We start from the raw sequence: 22,744 nt of genomic DNA, 5'->3' as shown, positions 1-22,744 counted from the left end.
CTCCCAAAACCCCTTTCGACACTATGTTATTTCCTCGGTGCACCCCAGAACACTTCCGGACTTCGATGACCTTCATCCTATATATCAAGCTTCAGCTCCGGACCATTCCGGAGTTCCTCGTCACATGCAGGATCTCATCCGGGACTCCGAACCACCTTCGGCCACCAACACAATGACCCAATTATGCTTATATCATCACCGAACCTTAAGTGTGTAGACCATGCGGGTTCGAGAACTATGAATACATGACCGATACACTCTCCAGTCAATAACCAATAGCGGGACCTGGATGCCCATATTGGCTCCTACATATTCTACGAAGATCTTTATCGGTCGAACCTCAGTGTCAAGGATTTAATCAATCTCGTATGTTGTTCCCTTTGTTCATCGGTATGTTACTTGCCAGAGATTCGATCGTCGGTATCTCCATACCTAGTTCAATCTCATTACCGACAAGTCTCTTTACTTGTACCATAATACAAGATCTCGTGACTAACTCCTTAGTCACATTGCTTGCAAGCTCATTGTGATGTCGTATTACCGAGTGTGCCCAGAGATACCTCTCTGTCATATGGAGTGACAAATCCCAGTCTCGATTCACGCCAATGCAACAGACACCCTCGGAGATACCTGTAGAGCACCTTTATAGTCACCCAGTTACGTTGTGACGTTTGATACACACAAGGCATTCCTCCGATGTCCGGGAGTTGCATGATCTCATGGTCATAGGAACAAATACGTGACATGCAGAAAACAGTAGCAGTAAACTAACACGATCATATGCTACGTTTATAGTTTGGGTCTTGTCCATCATATAATTCTTCTAATGATGTGATTCTGTTATCAAATGACAACTCATGTCTATGGCGAGGAAACCTTGACCATCTTTGATCAACGAGCTGGTCCTATAGAGGCTCACTAGGGACAATGTGTTGTCTATGTATCCACACATGTATTTGAGTTTCCAATCAATACAATTCTAGCATGGACAATAAACGATTATCATGAACAAGGAAATATAATAATAACCATTTTATTATTACCTCTAGGGCATATTTCCAACAATAACTACAAATGAAATCGATGAAGACGAGGATGTGTTTCTGAAGTTCCTTCCCTTTGAGGGGAAGTACGTCTCCATTGGAGTGGTGTGGAGGCGCAATGCTCCCCAAGATGTCACTAAGGCTACTATATTCTCCTCACGCCCTCACATGATGCGAGGTGTCGTGATTCCACTAAGTGGTGCCCTTGAAGGCGGCGACCGAACCTTTACAAACAAGGTTGGGGCAATCTCCACAACTTAATTGAAGGCTCCCAATAAGACCACAAAGCTTCACCACAATGGAATATTGCTTCGAGGTGACCTATTCCGTCTAGGGTGCTCAAACACCCAAGAGTAACAAGATCCGCAAGAGATTAGTGTGGGGAATCAAATATCTCTTGGTGGAAGTGTAGATTGAGGCCTCCTCTTCCAAACCCTAGAAAATCAACAAGAATCGTTGGCTAGGGAAGGAGATCAGGCAAGAGAGAGCTTGGGGGCAACAATGGAGCTTTTGGTGGAAAAAGGTGAGTCTCTACGGGGAAGAAGACCCACTTATATAGTGGAGGAACAAAATGACCGTTTTTTGCCCAAAAGTTGTGCAGGAGCGGTACTTCCGCTTGCACGGAAGAATCAGGTCGGGCAGCCAACAGTTAGGAGAAGAGGAGCGAAAGTTCCGCTGGAGCCAGTGGTACTACCGCTATTCACCGACATGGAAGAAACAGAGCAGAAGTACCGCACATGGTGGTACTTCCGCTACAAACTTCTGCTCCAAAACAATTGCTAAACAGAATCAAAAAAATTGAATAGTTAAGCGGAAGTTGGGACGAAAGTAGGGAGCGGCAGTACCGTGCAAGCGGTACTTCCGCTTACTAAGCAACAAGAGGATAGCTCCAAAGCGACGAGGAGGAAAGGAGTCGGATGTGTACCTGAATGATTCTCCCAACCTTTCTAAAAGTGGACCCCCTCTTGATAGTACGGACTATCCTATGACTCAGGTCCACCAACACTAAATCGTATGAAGTACTCCGTCTTCTTGTTTAACATCCGAGGGGAAGAATAACCATTTCGTGCCACCTGATAACCTCTGAAAGCTCAAAGCACACAATTAGTCTGCAAAGGTGTTGTAATCAACCATCAAAACAACTCATGAAAGATTATGCTCTTACAACCCTGGCCCGCACTCAAGATGCAATGCCCGATCGGTCCACATTTACCACAAAATGGACATCATCTCATACTTTACTTGGTAAAATGACTACTTTTGATCCCTCATTATTGACACAAAACGGCTCAACAACCTACTAACATCCAACTCCTCCATAACTACGAATTGCCCTACAAAGCCCATCTTAATCTAGACATCCTTAACGGCTTAACCTCACCCAGTACCTTTAGCCATACCGGTGATTAAAGCATCCTTTAAATAGTTACCTGGAAATTTGTGGATTTAGGTCTAGACCCTGATTTTGTCAGGCCTTGTCAACTAAGGTTTGAGAACCCGTTTATTCATCTAAGATCAAGGCATGGTTCCTAAATGCCATGACCCCTGGCGCAACACCTTATACCAGGATTGTAAAAAAAATGACACACGCTTTCCTTCAGGTGACTTTCCTTGCGAGATTCCATACATATCACATGTCGTCGAATAATGCTCCCTCCTGGATAAACCCTAGTTTATTTCTTTGTACTTTGACAATGCCTAGCCAATTGGACTTGACCTCAAGCACATCCACTTCATCCTCCCACACGAAGCCATCAAACTTGTTCCTACAACAAATACAATCTGCTAAGCCATTCGCCAAAATCTACTTTCTTTGTCTTGTGAAATCCACTAGCTTCCGCATTGTCCGCCATCTGTTGTCTCGAATTTGTCTTCCTTTCCAATCAGCCAAGAGAGGCCGAGGTCCGCCATCTGTTGTCTCGAATTTGTCTTCCTTTCCAATCAGCCAAGAGAGGCCGAGCAAACAGTGGACGAGAGGTGGGACAAGATGAACCGAGAAACTACTATCGACCAGGCTACCGCTGCCCGAGGAAAAACAAACCCCTCTATGCAGTTGACGATTCTGTTCGTTCATTTTGATATTCGCTAGGTTTTTTTTTACATTTGTTTTGCTTTCCTCTGGTGTTGTTTCGATTTGTTTTGATTTCCTTTGGTGTTGTTTCCAGTTGAGCGTGTGGTTTGCGTCGCTTTGCCATTCTCAATACAAAAGGACAGTGTAAACGAAAGCGTTCTTTTAATCACCAGCTCAGATGCTCAACAGTAAATTTGAGAGTTAAAAAATGAAAAAAAAATACAACAAACATTGCTTAGTTTTCTTCCTGCATGCAAATTTTCTCAATAAAATACTCCATCCGTTCCTAAATATAAAACCTTTTAAAAATTTCACTATGAACTATACATACAGATGTATGTAGTCATATTTTAGAATGTAAATTCACTCATTTTGCTCCGTATCTAGCCTGTAATGAAATCTCTAGAAGGTCTTATATTTAGGAACGGAGGGAGTAACATACATGCATGTCTAGATTTGTTATTTTGACCCAGACCTCAACGAATGATATTTTATCACGTAATTTTGCAAGCAGGAAGACAATTCAACAACGTTTGTTGCCGAAAAAACAGTTTTTTTAATCTATTTACTACTCCCACCGTTCCTAAATATAAGACAAACCCTAATATTAACTACATACAAAGCAACATGACTGAATGTACACTTTAAAATACATACATATGCAGTTTCTGTTGGAATCCCTAAAAGGAACGGCAGGGTATTTTTTTGTTTTATTTTACTGTTTGTGGGGATGCATTTGACCTCGTGTGTAGAAACTCCATGTCCACGTGTAGACTATTTACTTGCTGCAACAGCTAGAGTTACAAGAAGAAATAAAACATGTCAAACTAAAGTTGCACATGAGTGCAACTACCCAATTTCCTGGGCATTTTTCTACTAAGATGAATCATACTTCCTCTGTACCAAAATAATTGTAGTTGGGGAGAACTAGACTAGTTCTCCCCAACTACAATTATGTAGGGACGGAGGGAGTAGAACATTGTGTTTACAGACTTATGATACAATATGGGCACATGGAACACATAATACAACAAAATTGCTTCTACCTCTCAGGGATTTTCGATCTACCTCTTTGACCCTTTGACAAAGGCCGACATAGCTAGATGCTCTGAAGCGTATGTCATAAACGACGCCAGCACCACACCACCCGCTACCATCAACCCAAGTCTGCCAAACGAAAAGTAATTTTGTTAAGACAGTACAAACACATGGCAAAAACATCAAGGTTGAAAGCTTGCGATTATCCATGTAAAAGTCATACGGCGAAGTGACAAATTAAGGTATCTCATGCTCAGGAGCAACTTCCAGAAAACATTTTGACTTTAATCACAACTGAGTACAGTTTTGACGGGTTGGAAGAGGACTAAAAGAATTTCCAAGTTACAGTCAAATTATTTTGTCGTACCCTGAAATGATGAAGCATAGATATAGACAAGAAGCCACCTAGTATCTTACTTTGCAAAAATGGCAGTTATGCCAAGGACGGTTGGTGATAATAATGCTATCGTAGAGATGGCAGCCATCCCCGTCCAATAGAAAGCTGAAGCTGTGTCACAATCAGACATATTCCGCTGATGGCCTGCAAACAGACCAGAGCGTCTGTTAGCTTAGCTTGAACAAGAAACTATACGTTGACAGAAAATTTCTAGAAGCTAGCGTACCTGTGCCAGTATGATTCTCTGATGAATCCAAACTGCCATACCCAGCATGATTTGCACTAAAACTTCCCCAATTGTATACAAAACGAAGGTAGCCCCCAAACAACAAAAAGAACGTCACAAAGGTCCACTCGAACATCAGCAGCAAACCCGTCCATGGCATCACTTGCCGTGGAATAACAAGGAAGGCAAATGCAAGAGATGTCAATGCACAAATGAAACAGACTACCACAGCGATTGCACCAAAATAAGAAGGCAACTTCAGATGTGCTCCGGTAGATAACTGCAAGAGAGTTAAGAAGCCATCAAGATACGGACATGAATATGGTACGTGCGATCAGAGTCAGGACTAAATTGAAATAGTGAAAGCGGTATAAAGATAGCTCCTCTGTGTGTGACCATGTGAACACTTGAATAGTCTGTTTAAGGAAACAAGACCTTGCCATTCATACGAATCTACAGGTTTTCAATAGACAAAATTATTATCATAAACAAGAAGTTTGAATGGAATACTGATGCCACAGCTGAGCATGCTACCATTTACTAACAGCGCATAACAGGCTACTGCTTAAAACTGGCTAGGGAACATTGATAAAAAATGTTTTCTTAGGACAATAATGGCCATCTTATATTCTTTAACTTTACTCAATTAGCAAGACACCAATGTGTCCTTATTTAGTAGCAAGAATTACAATCCACCATTTATATAGTTGAAAAGGAACCAACCTTTTGATTTGATATACCAAAGGAAGATGAAGCCACTACAACTGTTGAATAAGACGGAAGAGCCTCTTCAGATTTGTATTTGTAGCGAGCTTGTCTAGCAAAAGCACACAGAGTTCTCATACACAACAGCTCCTTATTAGTCTGTCATAAAAAACATAAAACATGCATCAGCTTTTAAGTGCAAATATCTATGAAATTGAGGGAAATATTTTCAGAAAGAAAAGGACTTTAACCTGAAAGCATGATCCATAATAACCACATAACAACATGCAAAAGGGAAGAATGAAGAGAATTTTGACCACCAACTGGTCACGAGGGTTTTTCCCTCCACCAGTTCCAGGAAGAGATTCTTCAAGATTTTGCCTAACATCCTACAACCATAAATAACACAAGTTCATAGGTATCATAGTATCAAGCTGCTACTTAATATTTCATTTTGAACCACACGAGAAGTAGCTTATTACCTGCCATACAGCTACAGGTTTAACAAGCCAAGCTGTCCACCAGTCCCATGGCTTAAGAGGTCCAAGTGTGTAGTGAATAACCCTAAGTTCTTTCTCATCAACCATCCACTGAAGCAAATGTAAGAAGGTGAGTTTCACATATAATCAACAGGTGCGCGTCGATGATATGTGACAACAAATTCACGTAAAAAAAATTGTGTCCTAAATCTCGTGATAGTGTTAGTACGATATTGAAAAGTTTGTGTCAAAATTTGAAACATTGGTGCTTCGAGCACTAATGCCACATTTGTACATCAATCAAGCTCTACAGAAACATAAGACAATGCTATCTCAAAAACAGGGATGGAAGAACCGCTGCCAGGAAGCCAGTTACTGCTATTTGGCAGATCCATAGGAAAGGGCCGGGATTTGGAAAGTCAACAGCTGATATGCTTCCAATTCATACTGTTATACGTAAAAACAGAAAACCAAAACTTGGTTCCATATGTTTTTCCCAAAATAATAAGTGTTTTCCTTCGAACCAAGTCAGAAATTGGTTCGATCAGTTTTAGGTTAAGTTGAATTTTCCGAAGACAAATAAAATGAAGGCTGAAGGGGAAGAAAACCCTTGGCATATACATAGAGGAAGTGAGGATTCGAACCCAGGTCAAGTTGAATTTGAAAGGGAGAACCGGCAGAAGATATGGTAAAAAGAGCTAGTTTTCAAGGAATCAGACAAAACTCTACATCAAGAGAGCTTGAAACAAAGTCTTCTGTTTTCTGTTTTAACGCAACATTCCATTCAAGGAGTGGAAAATTATCTAATTATAATGTTTAGTGAAAATAATAATTCCAATAACTCTAGTCAAGTATAATAGAAAGTTCAAATAAGATACGATAGAAAGCTTCAAACAAAACATCAAATGCTTGGTGAATAAAAAACTTTTCAATGTAACATATTCAAATATATACATACTATAGGATAAAATATGTATTACTAGAATTCTAGGAGATTTTATTTTCACTGGTAACACAAGAAGAGAAAAAACTTGAATGATGGATTGAGTATACAGGGTTCCTAATGTCATGCTGACTAAGAAAATGTAATAGCAAGGGGGCAGCCCGGTGCACGTAGCTCCCGCTTGCTCGGGGTCCGGGGAAGGGTAGTAACAACACCATCAGTATCAGAGAATGCAAAAAACAATTGATCAACATGTGAGTGCATAGAGTATAACCTTATTCGCAAGCATGTAAAGACCAACATCAGCATTGTACAATGTGGAAAGGCGTTGAGTCTCAGGTTCAGGCGTTAAAGGTTTATTGGGATTATATACGCGGGAATTGGCAAAATCAGCATAATACGAATTGAGAAAACCTTGATCTCCTGCATGATGAAATCAACATACTAATTCAGTGTTAAAAGATATAAAACATGAAAAAATGATAGGGGTAGAACAGAAAGGACAACGACAAACACATTTGACATTACAAAACAGTATAACAGAGCTAGCTACAGCCATCCACAGCGATTTGACGTTCTCAACCATCGGATCTCACGTATGAATGCATCAGATTGGTTACGCACAGGATCATTTTATCTTTTGGCCCGACGTGCCCGGGCCGCTGCTCCGGGGGATGAGTTGCGCGCTCCCTCATCAATTGGGTCAATAGTTAACTGGGACTTCATTCTAGCCCACCGTATGGTTTGTCTACCTTACATTCCTTTTCCTCTGGGACCCTTATTAAGATGGACGGGCGCGGCAATGCACGCCTTGATGTTCTAGTATGTACATATGCAGCATCAACAGTTCCTCTAAATTGACTGAAAGCTCCAACCATCACGTGATTAAGGGAAAAGAGGTTCCCAGAGTATGCAGAAATCTCTTAGCAAGTAATTCAAATATTGAGTAGCAAAAGCACTTTCTTCATATTGTTCACCTCGATTACTCAAGGACTACTGTTTTCATTGACATACCATGTGCCGAAGGACAGAAGGTGCAGGGTCATTTTTAGTTTGAGGAATATAGACCAATGAGTTACTCAAGCCTAGAAAAGAAAAAGGGAAACAAAATAGCAAGAAAAACATGCACGATAAGTATGGTAATGCACTTACCTCCCGTGTAAGAAGGTAAGCTGTCAACTTTGTTCATCATATCCTTGAAAAGAGTTTCAGATGGCTCAACAACCATTACTCCAGAATTCATTCTCTCAGAATGTTTCAAGTTTGCACAGAACTTTCCACAGTTGAAAAGATCCTCGATACTTTTCACCACAACTGTGTCTGCATCAAGATAAACAACTGGAAAACAGTAAACTATGAGAAACATGTTCTGTCACAATAATAAAAAATAACAAAGTAAAATTTAATCAGAATAGCATATATTAATTAAACCAAAAATATATGAAACAAAAATAAAATTAATCATGAAAGAGTAGAGAAAGTGTTATCCAACCATACCTTTTCTGTAGGTAGTCATGTTGAATATTTTCAATTTGGTATACACACCCCAAAACCTTGTTGGCCTCACTTGATTAGGATTAGCCAGCAACGTTATATGCTTCACTATAAAACCGTCAGCCTGTCATTCATAAAAAATGAAATGGGTACTACTCTGCGACAGAAGTTGAAAAAAATCGATGTCACAAAAATAAAGATAATACTGGGTCTCTTTGGTCTGCTGTGTGAAGTTGCCTCCAAATATCATGTCAAATTCCAAAGTGAATAACTGTAGCAGGGTCCACATCGTATCTCACTTAGGACCCGTTTCCGGTCAGTGGATGGTCGTGGAGGTTTTGGGCACGTAAAGCTCTAATGATACAGTATTGAGGTACAATCTCTCAGTATTTTATGAATTTTTATACATATCATGAATCGCTAACCAATGTTATGATGTAAACTCAGATATTGCGTGTGTGTGCATGCGTGTTATTAAACATAATTTTTGTGTTTTGTTGGTGGAAATCTCGTATCCTGGAGGAGCAAGAAACAATCAGCAGTGTCCCTGTAAACAGATGAAGTGGAGTAATGAGCTACTGATGTATGCTTGAGTCAGATGATATGATCATGAGGTCTCTATCGGGGTTAAGGCTAATAAGGGGAGGACTATTGAATCTTTGGTGTGATAAGAGGTAAGTGATCAACTGTGTGTGTTAGAGCTAGGCCCATGAGGCCCATGTATATGGTTTATATGTACTAGCAAAAGAGCCCGTGCGTTGCAACGGAAGAGAAAATAACACACGCTCTGAACGCAATATATTTTCACATGGCATCACATTTGTGTTGCCCACGATGGCTTTAGTGCTCACACAATGAAAACGCGTTTGAATATACAGTCATTCGGAATAAGATGAGAAATATGTTGTTTCTCCCCACGAGGTTTTCCAAAGGTGTGCATGTGTTGTTAACGATGTTTTCTTTCCTCTCAATTTGGTTTTAATTTAATGGATGTTTACTGCAATTCGTATCGTCGCCGGAAAGAGAGAAAAAAGAATCGTGAACTACAGATTAAGTTTGCACCAAAAATAATATTTAAGAAGTATTCAACAGCTAAAAATATCATCCTATTTAGATTCTACACATTTTTTAATCAAATTTCATATATAACATGTTAAAATCGGAGTTATGGTTTAAAAGATATGGATAATTTTGTTTTAGATAAAATGTGGATTGATTAACGGAAAAGTTAGGGTTTTTTTTGTTAAAATACGGAGGGCGGGTTGATTACCTGAAACATCAGGGGGTTTTCGGAAAAATGCAAAAAAACGATTCGTTTTCTGACTTAAATCCGGACTGCGGGTTGATTACCTGAAACATCAGGGGGGTTTCTGAAAAATGCAAAAAACGATTCGTTTTTTGACTCAAAAACGGACTGCGGGTTGAATACAGGAAAAGCGAGGGGTGTTTTGGCAAAATGACCGCGACGGATGACAGAAGCGCTCCGCGCTTTATTATTATAGGGAGAGATAGCAAAGAAGAGAGAGGAGGGATGTAGTGATTCTAGAATTCTCCCCAAATTACCAAAGGAGAGTACCAATAAAGTATCAAGTGTTGCACAACCCGAGTCTTAGACAAGAACAAGAATGACTAGTCTCTTCCTATAGCATTAGTGTACCCCCCTAGTTTCTCTGTATATTCCCTGCCACCATTCACAGCAGCTGACCACGCACCAAAGTGTAGAGTACAGCCCCGTCCTCCTGTGTCTTATCCTTGCAACCTCTCAAACTCTAAGGGCAACTCCAGTGCGGGTCACCAAATTGTCCAGACTGGACGGCACGGACACTTTTCACCATCCAACGCGGGTCACCAAATCGGCCCAGAGCGTGTTCCGGATGTCCGAAATACTACAAACTGGCACCAAATCGAAGGGGGCTTTGGGGCAGTCCGGACATCCGCCTGGCCCACTGTCAGTTGGACCACATGTCCCCGTGTCCTAGTCATCTCTTTTTCCTCTCAGTACGCCTGGCCCACTGTCAGTCATAGCCCACAGTCCGGATTTGATGAACACGATTGGATGGCTGGGCTGTCCGCCGACATTTGGTGACCCATTTTAGGTGACTTCCCTTGGAGATGCCCTAGGCCTCCTCATTATAACATTAAAGGGCATTCCATAGTTGCAGGTGAATTTAAGGCCCTGATCACAAAGTGCAGAAACTGTGTGGGCGGGGAATATGATTTAAAGCAAATCAGACGGGGATCTGCTTAAATATTTATTATGATAACACATACTTTCTCCTTAATCTTAGTGTAGTCAAAGATTGGATTACGTATAAATGAAAATGCCATCACAGCCACAATCTACCAAATGAAGTAATGAACCTAAAATCCCATAAAGGCTCTCAGAGTGGATGACTTTGTACCATCATAGTCGTCCCTTTAAATAGTGGTACTAATAACTGCTACGTTTATCCTGGGATTGACACAAATAGAACCATATCCCCTTTTTACAGATTTCCTTAGACCTACTAATTACTAAATGTGTCAAATATTTACTTTTCTTCATTAACACGAGTTTGTTTCTTCAGCATACTGACTACACCAATACAGAGCAGTCACAGTTCACAGGGTTTGTTCCCAGCCCTAACACATCATCTTCACACGGCACCATACATATTGCAGGAAAAGATAGATGCACTCGGCAGTTAGTGCCAAAGCAAGCACTTCTAAAATGCAACAAAAATCGAGATGGGTTGTATTTCTATCCATGAGCTTTCTGCACCAATTACACATGTCAGGATGTAGAGTCCACCCTTCTGATCTGGTGCCTTCATCATCCATCCAACGGCCTACGTGCATGCATAACGGTCCCTGCCACTAACCGTTGATCATTCATCCGACGGCTGATGAGCCTCTTCTAGCTTTACAGCACAAGCATATGGCTTCTCTGCTTTTGCTTTGCTTTTACCTTCAATGGCTTTATAAACCTGCCCAGCCCTCTCGGTGGAGGCATGTAACTGAGACTCGGGTGTCTACCCTAGCCGCTGGTGGCGTGCTACACCACTTTCCCCTTTTATGATAATATAAACCCTAGCTCAAACTCCCAGATTTGCTACGGTTTTGTTGTGATCAGTCCCATGTTCTTGCTTAGAATGCTTTGGGTCCTGACAATTGGTATCTAGAGCCAATCGGTTCTTGGTGGAGGCGTGGATCCTGCAGTTGGGCGGCGGTGCTCGTGGAGACAGCCGGAGTGGTCGAGCTTGCTGGGAAGAACATCCTGCGGCTGCGTCTGCCGGTGTCTTGTGGCAGTGGTTGATCAGACAAGGTGACTCTCAATTCCCTCCCTTCCCACCCTGTTACTTCAGTCTGTCCAGATCCAGGTGCTGGCATGTCAAACCCCGTGGATTCAGGCGATACAGCGGGGCTGCAGCTGCAGTTTCTGGAACTCGACATGAAGACCTTACAGCGTTACCGAGAAGAAGACAGGAAGGAGTTCAAGGACTTCCAAACACTGGTAACCCGAAACTTTGTCACCATGCAAAAGAATTTCGACAAGATCCAAGAAAGTTTCAAGCTTTTGTTGATTGATCCGGAGCAAGAGGAAGTGCTGGATGAGCACTCAGCACAGGGCAGCGTGCAACCGAAGCAACACCAGACCCAGTGCCCAGTGATGCAACCGGGTCGACCGAAGCAGCTCCATGCTGGCACACCTCCTTCGGCGGGCATGCCTGAAAAAGAGGCGCAACAGGTGGTGGGGACAACAGTTTTGCGAGATGTGGAGGGCAAAGAATTGAACTTGGATGGTACACCAAAGGCCCCTTACAGACACCCCAATTTTGGTACTGCCAAGAACATTGCTCCTCAACAAGCACCACTGTTAGCCCAGCAGCATCAGCAACCTATGGTGGAGAATGTGGCTCAAGAAGAATGGCCTGATGGTGGAGATAAAAGAGGCAGACCAACCTCTCCCTATGAGAACAGAAGAAGTGTGCTTACGGTGAAGCCAGCAAAACTGAACATTTCAGAGTTTAGTGGGATTGACCCAGAGTCTTGGATTCAGAACTTGGAGCAATACTTTGCAGCAGCTAGAACCCCACTGGAACACAGAACTGAACTAGCAGTATCTTATTTGCAGGGTCCAGCAGTACAGTGGTGGAGAGGAACTGGATACTCCCCACAGAATGTTCCTTGGCATAGATTCTGTTCATTTATATCTGAAAGATTCTCCTTGGATTCTGTATGTGACATTGTGAACTCATTCCATGCAGTAACCCAAACATCTACTGTGGCTGTGTATGTGGAACAATTTGAACTACTGGTTAACAACATGAGAGAAAATCCTGCTATTCCCAACAATTACTATGTGACCAGCTTTCTGTCTGGGCTAAGCCCTTACATTAGAGGACATGTGGAGTGTCTCAAACCTAAGGATATGCAGACTGCAGTTTGGTATGCCAGAAGAATGGAAAAGGTTACTGCACCAGTGACCACTAAGCCTTACAATCCTCAACCCAAGAGACAGGTAGTGTTTGAGCAAGCTAAGTTGAGTCCTAGTGGTCCAGTACAGAACAAGAATGCTATCATACAACAGGCCAAACAAAATCAAGTGTGCTATAAGTGCAGGGAGCCCTGGGTACCTGGTCACAGACAGGTCTGCAAAATGAGCCAAAAAGCTCAAATCCAAGCTTTACAAGCTAAAGGGGAAAATGAACCTGAAATCATTTATGTCACTGATGCTGATGATCCTGAGCTGGAGCAGACTGACCCTTTTACTGATGATACTGTGCTCCAGGTGTCACTACATGCTGCTTTGAACATTGGTGTTGCCAAAAACACTTTCATTCTTTCTGTCAAAATTGGATCCGTGATAGCCACAACCTTGGTGGACAGTGGGAGTACATCAACATTTGTATCTCTTGACATGGCAGCTAAGTTACCTGTGGCTCCAGTCCCTACTCCTAAGGTAAAAGTGGTTGTGGCAAGTGGAGGCATTTTATGGAATGAATTTTCTTCTTTCAACTGTCTTTATGAAATTCAGGGCCACAGTTTCACAGACAGTTTCAGAGTTCTGAAGCTTAAGGGTTATGATATGATTTTTAAGGTGGATTGGTTGAGAAAGTATAGCCCAATTTAGTTAGATTTTGTAAAAATGGAAATGAAGATTAGTCATCCCAAGGAAAACTGATAACCTTTGTGGATGAAACAGTGCCAAGAGGACACCCTGTTGAAGCTAAGGCTAGTGCTGACACATTGATGGACCAAGCTGTATGTGGTTTCTTCCTGCTAACTGCTTCTTGTTCCATGGAAGTAGTGGGCAACCCAGACTTGCCCTCTGAACTTCAACAAGTGATACAAAAGTTTGACAAGGTGTTTGCTCAACCTACTGCTCTACCTCCTGCCAGACCATGTGATCACATAATTCCCCTGGTGGATGAAAACCATGTGGTCAATCAATGGCCCTGCAGATTACCACATCACCAGAAGAAAGCACTGGAGAAAATTATAGTGGAAATGTTAAAATCAGGAGTAATCAGACCAAGCACTAGCCCTTTCTCCTCCCCTGCTTTGTTGGTAAAGAAGAAAGATGGCACTTGGAGGCTATGCACTGATTATAGAAAACTCAACAAGAACACCATAAAAAATAAACATCCTATATCAGTCATTGAGGATTTGCTGGATCAGCTGAAGGGAGCTAAAATATTCTCCAAGATTGACTTGAGAAATGGCTATCATCAAATCAGGATGGCTGAAGAAGATATTCATAAAACTGCATTTTCAACTCACATGGGCCATTATGAGTATTTGGTTATGTCATTTGGGCTGTGTAATGGACCCCCTTCCTTTCAAGCTCTCATGAATTTCTTGGTCACTTGGAGTGTGTTGTGGTATTTTTTGATGATATCCTAGTGTTCAGCATATCCTTGGAAGACCACAAAGAGCATCTTACTCAAGTTTTGGGCATATTAGCTGACAACAAGTTATTTGCTAGGTTGGACAAGTGCTCATTTGGACAACCTGAGGTGGAATATCTGGGACATGTGATTGAACAAGAGGGAGTAGCTACTGACCCAACTAAAGTGGCTGCTATCAGAAATTGGCCAGCACCTACTAATGTTACTGAACTAAGAAGTTTCTTGGGATTAAGTGACTACTATAGGAGGTTCATTCAGGGATATGGAATAATCTGCAGACCCCTATTTGATAGCTTAAAGAAGGACTCCTTTATATGGTCCAACAATCAGCAGCTGACCTTTGAGAATCTCAAGAACAAGCTAACAAATGCTCCTGTTCTAGCCCTGCCTGATTTCACAAAACCTTTTATTCTAGAAGCTGATGCTTGTGATTATGGTCTGGGAGCTGTTCTAATGCAAGAAGGCAGGCTCCTGTCCTATTACAGCAAAGCAATTGGACCTAAAGCAGCTACTTTATCCACTTATGATAAGGAAGCCCTGGCTATTATTGAAGCTGTGAAGAAGTGGAAGCATTACTTTCCTGCTACATCTTTGGTGATTAGAACTGATCAAGAAAGCTTGAAATACATACAAGACAGAAGTTAACTGAAGGGGTTCAGCATAAACTGTTGCTGAAGCTGTTGGGGTACAATTTCACAATTGAGTACAAGAAGGAAAGGAAAACAAAGTTGCTGATGCTCTCTCCAGAGTGAAGTATATGGTCTCTGCTCTGACTGCTAGTGCCTCAACTCCTGTTTGGGTCACAGAGGTGGTGAAAAGTTACCAAAATGACCAGAAAGTGCAAGATCTAATTGTTGAATGTGCTGTGAGCAAAAATGTTGACTCCTCTTACACATTCAAGAATGGAATCCTCAGGTTTCACAACAAGATTGTGATTGGAAAGACCACTGCTTTAAAACTGGATATCCTCAAAACATTTCATACTTTTGAGTTGGGAGGTCATTCTGGGGAAAGAGCAACTTATCAAAGAACTAAGCTGATATTTCACTGGCCTGGCATGAAGCAAGCAGTTAGTGAATTCATCAAACAATGCCCAGTGTGCCAACTCAATAAGTCTGAACATACTCCCTACCCAGGGCTGTTGGAACCCCTGTCAGTGCCGGATTTTGCATGGGCCCATATCAGTATGGACTTTGTGGAGGGCCTACCTATGTCTGAGAATAGGAATGTGATACTGGTAGTAATGGACAGATTCACTAAGTATGCACACTTCATAGCAATGCAACACCCCATTATTGTTCAGTCTGTGGCTAGAGCATTCTCTGACACAGTCTTTAAGCTGCATGGGATGCCATTGGTGATTTTTACAGACATGGATAGGATCTTCACAAGCAACCTGTGGCAGCAGTTGTTCAAGTCCCTCAATATCAAACTCCACATGTGCACCAGGTATCACCCCCAAACAGATGGTCAAACTGAGCGAGTTAACCAATGCTTGGAGAACTACCTGAGATGCATGTGTTTCAGGCAACCTAAGAAGTGGCATGGGTGGTTGGATTTGGCTGAGTGGTGGTACAATACCAGTTTCCATACAGCACTCAACATGACACCCTTCCAAGCACTATATGGTTTTCCTCCACCTATGATAGCAGAGTCTGCCCTTCCTGATTCCATTTCAGATGACACTGAAGATCTGCTTCAGAACAAAGAGCTAGCTTTGGAGGTGATCAAGCAAAATCTGTTAAAAGCCCAGTCCAGGATGAAACATTATGCAGACAAAAAGAGACGGGAAAGAACTTTTGAGGTGGGTGACATGGTGTACTTGAAGCTTCAGCCTTACAGGCACACTTCCCTGAGCTTGCACAAACATCTGAAGCTCCACTCCAGTTTCTATGGTCCTTTCAGAATTCTAAAGAAAGTTGGCCAAGTGGCCTATCAGTTGCTGTTGCCTGAAGGGTGTCAAATGCATGACACTTTCCATGTGAGCCAGCATCTGGGCCCCAGGTGGTTCCTTCAAAACATCTGCCTCTGGTTGATTCGGATGGCTGCATCAAAATGGAACCAGAAGCAATGCTAGAGAGGAAGTTGATCCCCAGGCCTCAAGGCAATATCAGCATCCCAGTGGTAAGGTGGCTGGTCAAGTGGGTGAATCTACCACCAGAAGCAGCGACGTGGGAAGATTCGGCGTCCATCCAAAAGGTTTTTCCATCATTTCAAGCTTGAGGGCAAGCTGTGTCTTCTTCAGGGGGTATTGTCAGGATGCAGAGTCCACCCTTCTGATCTGGTGCCTTCATCATCCATCCAACGGCCTACGTGCATGCATAACGGTCCCTGCCACTAGCCGTTGACCATTCATCCGACGGCTGATGAGCCTCTTCTAGCTATACAGCACGAGCATGTGGCTCCTCTGCTTTTGCTTCGCTTTTACCTTCAATGGCTTTATAAGCCTGCCCAGCCCTCTCGGTGGAGGCATGTAATTGAGACTCGGGTGTCTACCCTAGCCGCCAGTGGCGTGCTACACCACTTTCCCCTTTTATGATAACATAAACCCTAGCTCAAACTCCGAAATTTGCTACCGTTTTGCTGTGATCAGTCCCCTGTTCTTGCTTAGAATGCTTTGGGTCCTGACAACACATTACTGCAGATTCTACATCTATACTACTATTAAACAATCCAACAAGAATTACACTACAGACACCCCATCAAACGCCCCACAAAAAAAACAACCAATCAGCACCCCACGATTAATCCCACAGATCTTAATCTAACAGCTCTCGTTAATCCACCGTCTGCTGGGTGTACTTAGCAATTACAATTGGCTGAACATACTCCACCAACGAAACTTCCAATCACGCAAGAAAAAAAAAGAGGAGAACATGCCCAGCAACGTCCCCTGTAATCACGGGACCATCCAGCCACCAGATCACGGGCGACGTTGACATTGGAGATTGGCATGCCCCCTCCCCCTCCTCTTCCCCGCCCCCCCCCCCTTCCCGTCCTCCGCGCGGTCCCCTGTATGCTCGGTCCGCTCGCCGCGCCGCGCCTCCCCTGCTCGCCGCGCTCGCCCCAGCTCCCCCCCGCTCGCCCCGCTCGCCGCGCCGTGCGTCCCCTGCTCGCCCAGCTCCCCCCGCTCGCCCCGCTCGCCCCCGCTCCCCCCGCTCAGCCCCGCTCCCCACGCTCGGCGGGCCGTGCCTCCTCCCCCGCTCGACGCGCCACCCCGTCCCCGTCCGCCCGCCGAGCCGTGACGGATTCGGCCTCGGCCGCGGCGGCGGCGGCGGACACCAAGGCCCGGTTCGAGGCCTACAACCGGCTGCAGGCGGCGGCCGTGGCGTTCGGGGAGAAGCTCCCGATTCCGGAGATAGTGGCGATAGGGGGCCAGTCGGACTGCAAGAGCTCGCTCCTGGAGGCGCTCCTCGGCTTCCGCTTCAACGTCCGGGAGGTCGAGATGGGCACCAGCCGCCCCCTTGTCCTCCAGATGGTCCACAACCCCACCGCCCTCGATCCCCGCTACCGCTTCCAGGTGCGTGACGCGCTTCACCTCTTCTAGGGTTCCCCCCCTTCGTTCCCCTCACAAATCGAGTCTGGTGCTCCTGGTAAACGCGTGCGAGCGGCTGATTAGCGTGGGTATTGCGAACATATTACTTGCCCATGCTGGAAGAGGTGGAAGCAGTGGGATGACTGAGGCAGTTGCTGAGATAGCACGCGCGGCTGCACGATCATGGCTTGCTCCTCTTACTGAAACTGCATGTGATCGGCTTGCATTTGTCCTGCAAAGCTCATTTGACCTTGCAATGGAGCGCAGCCGCACTGATGATTCAAGATGTAAGACTTGGCATTTTTATTTTGCTGGGGTTCATCTTGCTTCTAGCCTTATTTAGTAGTCCAATTATTATTGTGTAGTACTTTTTCTATCGCAGGCTAGGATGACTTGGCTGCCGCACGTGCTTGAATCAATTCCCTTTGAATCAATTCTTCTGTTGTTTGTTTATATTCAGAATCAATTGTACAGTATTATTGTTGATACAATTTATTCCAGCAACTTTTTGTTAGTAGATGGGATAATAGTTTTATAGACTTCATGTGATTTCTTCCATGCTTTGTCCTGAATAATTTGCCAACACGATGCAGGTTTATGTGATAGCACCTGCTGATAAAATCAAGTGCCACACAAAGTGCTGAACTATTTTCAAATAATTAAGATTTTGGCACCTAGGCTAATCATTAGTATGTGTTCAAGGATAAAGAAAGGTATGAGCCTGAGCTTCTTATATTTCCATATACGTTTGACATTTAAGTTTAACCGGTTAGAAGATTTTTCAAAATCATGTGTAATAGATTTATTTTCTTGTTATATCTGTAGGCAAGATTTTCAAGTTGTTAGCCATGCAAAAGGGCAAGCTAGCTGATTGGTTGTGTGCAGTGGCGAATCTTGACAGAAAATAAAGGGAGGGCTCAATGTTAACAATGTGAAGAAAAAAACATTAACTATTAGTTTTTTAGTTTAGATAATGTTTTTTTATGATTAATACTAGCAATTTTTGTTTTCTAATTTTTGGAGGGGCAGCTTAAGCCTGTTGAAGCACCCCCCCCCCCTTGGATTCGCCACTGGTTGTGTGCATTACTCTGGTTTTCAGGTTTCTTCTTACATGGATTCTTTGTTGTATTTCAATAAGGATCCAGATCAATGATTTTGCAATGAACACATGTGTGAGTATGACTTTGACCCAACCTGCATCAGCCTTGGTGTGCCACCGGCATCTCTGTAGCACGTGTCTGATAATGTGATGCTAACTTCGAATATTGTTTTTTTTACAGGTGGTGGAAGGGGCCTTGAGATTTCCATGTTGGGGAAGAAGTGGTCTTTTGCTGCAGGGAAGGGAAGGGCACCAGGTGATTCGTTTTTCTCTATCAATTTGTCATTGATTTTATATATTTTTTGAGGAGTCGGTCACTTGTATGGAGAACTGGGTACATGCTGATCGGTAGGATGGAAAGAGATTGCACTGAGTATGCTCTATAGTTCATTGGCTGCCATTGAGGAAGTGAGCTGAAGTGTTTAAAGTTTTTCTGAACCTTTTCCTAGAGTACAATCCTCTGGTGTCCTCAACAGACACTGCCAATTCACACTTCATCCTAGCTGGCACTGAATGTTTGCACGCAAGAGTTAATCTACCATAGTACTTCAAAATCTATATTATTTGCTACTGGCCAAGCTACCTGTGAGCGAGTTGTGAAAGATAAATATGTTCATCAATCCATTTAATTGCAAATTACAAGTGTCTTCCTTATGATTTTAGGATTTGGTTGTATAAGCACTGAATATTTGTAAGCATAGCCTTGTTTTAGCATAGACATGTGAGGGACAATCAAAATGCTGCTGGAAAAGGAACAAAAGTATACTTGTATATATACTGCAATCTTGAGACACATGCCTATTTTACCTGGACTATCAAAGCAAAAGATTATTTGCGAACCCAATTAATGATACTCTTCTAGGTTTCAGATTACCAACCATAAGTGCCTTATTTTGAAGAGGATTATACAATCTTCATATTGGAGATGGCCAGTTACAGTTTCATCTAAACAATGGGGTTTGAAACTTTTGCAGGGCCTAGATTTGAGAATGCTGGAGTGTGTAGACATTCCCATACCATCATATTGGGGGTCTGTAGTCCGGTCTTATATTTCTTACCCTGAGCATTATGTACTATCTCACATGTTCACTTAAATTGTACCATCTTATTTGTTGTCTGATTTTTGTTTGTTTATAATAATACAGGGAGAGATAAGGAAGTACTAATTTGTTATGGCTTTATTTATGCCGCTCTGGTGGTACACTCGCTTTGCCTATCCACTGAGAAAGGAGGATGGTGGATTCAAAATTTCATAGTTTCTTGCGTATCTGAGTTCTCAATTTTATGTAAATGTTGTATAGTATTTGTGTTGATGCGTTTGTTCTTGTAGATGCATTCTCACACATATGATCCTTTATATTCACATTTATTCACACTTATTTTGATGTGTTATTATTTTCTCTCATTACTTTTGTGTTGCTTCCTAGACTTTCTTGAAGAACAAATATTAAATTCTGAGACCTTGCCATCTTTATAATGAATAATCTATAAGAGAGTGTTCATACCATGTGTCTCTTCACACTTACTTTGTGGGGTTTAGACTGTTTTAGGTCAATGAAGTGGTTATGATATGTTTGAGAACACAATTCAAATCTGAAATTTTGATAACACAATTTTTAGAACTGTGGCATTACAAAATACGAGTAGTTGTTTCGATTGAGGATTAAAGTAGAGGCATTGCTAAAATTTTAATATAAAAAGCAATTTATAAATTATTCGGTTAGTCGTGCGTTGCACGTGAATGCTAACTAGTCATGGTAAAGAACTCTGAAGTACTAGAGAGAGACGAGGCTAAGTTCAAACTAGAAACATAAGCTGCGAGCTCCATCTTCCAGCTTGTACGTGATTCATTTTAATGCCAAATTCTGCGGTTCAACATTAAACTAACGACCAAGCTCATAGTACCAATTCCGCTGATTTGTCGACTGAACACTGAAGTACAGATGTGCGCGCATACCTCGAGGAGCTTCCTAGAGTAGTCGGAGACGCCGTCCGAGACGAGCACGACGAGGTCCCGGCGGGTGCCCATGTCGCGGATGGACTTCCCGAGGACGCGCACGCCCAGGACGAACTCGTCTCCGTAGAGCAGCGTCACGTACGCCTCCTCCGCCCCCGCCGCGGCCGCCACTCCGCCTCCGCCGCCGACGGCCAGCAGGGCCATCGTGGCGAGGAGGGTGGCCCAGAGCCCCAGCTTGGGCGGCGCCCACCGCATCGCGAGCCGGGTCGGTTCCCGCGGGGAGGAGAGAGAGAGGCGGTGAAGGGGGGGAAGCGCGGCGAAGGGCCGAGGAAGCGGCGGAAGGAGCAACGGCGGTTTCCCGCAGCGCCACGTCTGTTGGCCCGTTTTCCTTTCCGTCAAAGAGAGTGTGGAGTTTGGAATTTACGTTGGCCTTTCCGTTCAAGTCCTAGTCGAACGGCGATGGCTACAAACTCTGCGAGCGCGTGCGCCTACAGGTGGATCTCGTTGGCTGCGATGTGGCTTGAGAGATGGAACATGAAGCCGAGCTGGAAAGGTCGGCCGGCTGCGCACCGGCACGGCACATGTTCTGCTTCTCTGCACAAACACGGAATAAGTTCGGCAGGAGGCATAATTTCCTCTTTTGACTCTTTTCATCAATTTTAGACCGATCTAACCTCGGTTTGATTTTTAAAACATTTGATCATTTTTTCTATCATCAGGGATCTCGACGGTAGGATTACATAACCTACCGCGAGGGCATCCGGCGATAAGGGACCAATCCACGTCAGCACAGACAGACAGGCGTCGTCTTCATTCCCCTACTGCCGCAGGTCCTCGCGGTAGCCTGTGTAACCCTACCGCCAAGGTCTCTGGTGGTAGGGTCCTGGCAGTTATAAGCAGCTGACCCGCCCGCACCACACACCATCTCCCCCTCTTAGAGCATCTCCAACGGCCGTGCTAAACAAGCGCCACGCTGTAAATTTATCCATTTTAGCGCGTGCACAATCGGCAGAGTGTCTCGAGCGGGCGCGCAATAACCGCGCGCGCGGCATATAGAGATGGGTGCGCGGCCCGAATCGCCATCGCGCGCTGCGTATTTGGGGCGTCCGCTTCCGCGCGTGGCATACACGAGTGCTCGCCTTCGCCCAGCACGCGACGGCGCAGGCGAACAGACCCGATGGACGCGCGCGCCGGCTCCCTCCTCACCCCATCCTACAGCCGCGAACCCTCCACCGCCGTCGTCGCCGCCGCAAACCCTAGCGTTGGGAGTGTTGGCCTCGTCTCTACCTCCGTCGGAGCTCCTCCGAGCATCAGCCTTGCGCGCGGCCTCTTCATGCCGCCGCAGATGACCTCGGCGGCTGGCATTGTCGCGCCGGCGCTGGCGCCCGCCGTGATGAAGCCCTTGATACGTCCATTTTGCATCATGTTCTCATGTTGATATTTATCGCTTCTTTAATTTGGCTGTTAATTCACTTCATGGTACAACTCTTATGTCTTTTCTCTCTTATTTTGCAAGATTTACATGAAGAGGAAGAATATCGGCAACTGGAATTCTGGCCTAAAAGTGGAGCAAAGTTGAGATACCTATTATGCGCAACTCCAAACGCCGTGAAAATCAACGGGGATTTTTTCCCAATTTATCAAAAATACTGGGCCGAAGAAGTACCAGAGGGGCACCAGGGGGTGCCCACAAGCCTGCACGGCGTGGCCACCCCCCCCCCAGGCCACGCCATGGGGGCTTGTGGGCAGCCCACTCGCCCACTCGCCCCCTCTTTTGCTATATGGAGGGTTTCGTCCAGGAAAAAATCAGAGAGGAGATTCTTCGTGGTTTCGCCGCCGCCACGAGGCGGAACTTGAGCAGAACCA

The 22,744-nt window shown here is 44.0% G+C and overlaps 1 protein-coding gene and 1 long non-coding RNA gene across 3 annotated transcripts; one reads left to right on the top strand and one right to left on the bottom strand.

Moving 5' to 3' along the window:
- Positions 1-3,861: 3,861 nt before the first annotated feature.
- On the bottom strand, positions 3,862-21,333 carry LOC123403591 (inositol phosphorylceramide glucuronosyltransferase 1-like). Of its 2 annotated transcripts, XR_006611500.1 has the most exons (11): positions 20,879-21,333; positions 8,400-8,520; positions 8,055-8,240; positions 7,177-7,325; positions 5,963-6,070; positions 5,732-5,869; positions 5,499-5,639; positions 4,776-5,055; positions 4,570-4,693; positions 4,071-4,281; positions 3,862-4,027 (listed from the first exon to the last, which is right to left on the bottom strand). XR_006611500.1 is itself a non-coding variant. In XM_045097515.1 (10 exons), the coding sequence occupies exons 1-10, from the start codon at positions 21,131-21,133 to the stop codon at positions 4,179-4,181; spliced, it is 1,605 nt and encodes a 534-aa protein (XP_044953450.1). In that variant the 5' UTR covers positions 21,134-21,333; the 3' UTR covers positions 3,862-4,178. The 2 variants fall into 2 exon arrangements, 1 of the variants encoding a protein (XP_044953450.1); XM_045097515.1 differs by having other exon boundaries at positions 3,862-4,281.
- Positions 18,518-20,864, top strand: LOC123403593. The gene is made up of 4 exons (XR_006611501.1): positions 18,518-18,535; positions 18,648-18,994; positions 19,103-19,177; positions 19,896-20,864. It is a non-coding gene; the product is annotated as an uncharacterized LOC123403593 (long non-coding RNA).
- Positions 21,334-22,744: the final 1,411 nt, after the last annotated feature.

The sequence above is a fragment of the Hordeum vulgare genome, chromosome 6H, assembly GCF_904849725.1.
Source record: "Hordeum vulgare subsp. vulgare chromosome 6H, MorexV3_pseudomolecules_assembly, whole genome shotgun sequence".
Taxonomy (NCBI): Eukaryota; Viridiplantae; Streptophyta; class Magnoliopsida; order Poales; family Poaceae; genus Hordeum; species Hordeum vulgare.
This window is presented reverse-complemented; position numbering and strand designations above follow the sequence as displayed.

Coding starts and splice junctions, on each gene's coding strand:
- LOC123403591 (XM_045097515.1), bottom strand. CDS start 21,133: ATGCGGTGGGCGCCGCCCAAGCTGGGGCTCTGGGCCACCCTCCTCGCC. Junction 8,521..20,878: donor ACTCTAGGAAGCTCCTCGAG/GTATGCGCGCAC, acceptor TATGAATGACAG/GCTGACGGTTTTATAGTGAA. Junction 7,326..8,054: donor CTTACCTTCTTACACGGGAG/GTAAGTGCATTA, acceptor TTCATCATGCAG/GAGATCAAGGTTTTCTCAAT.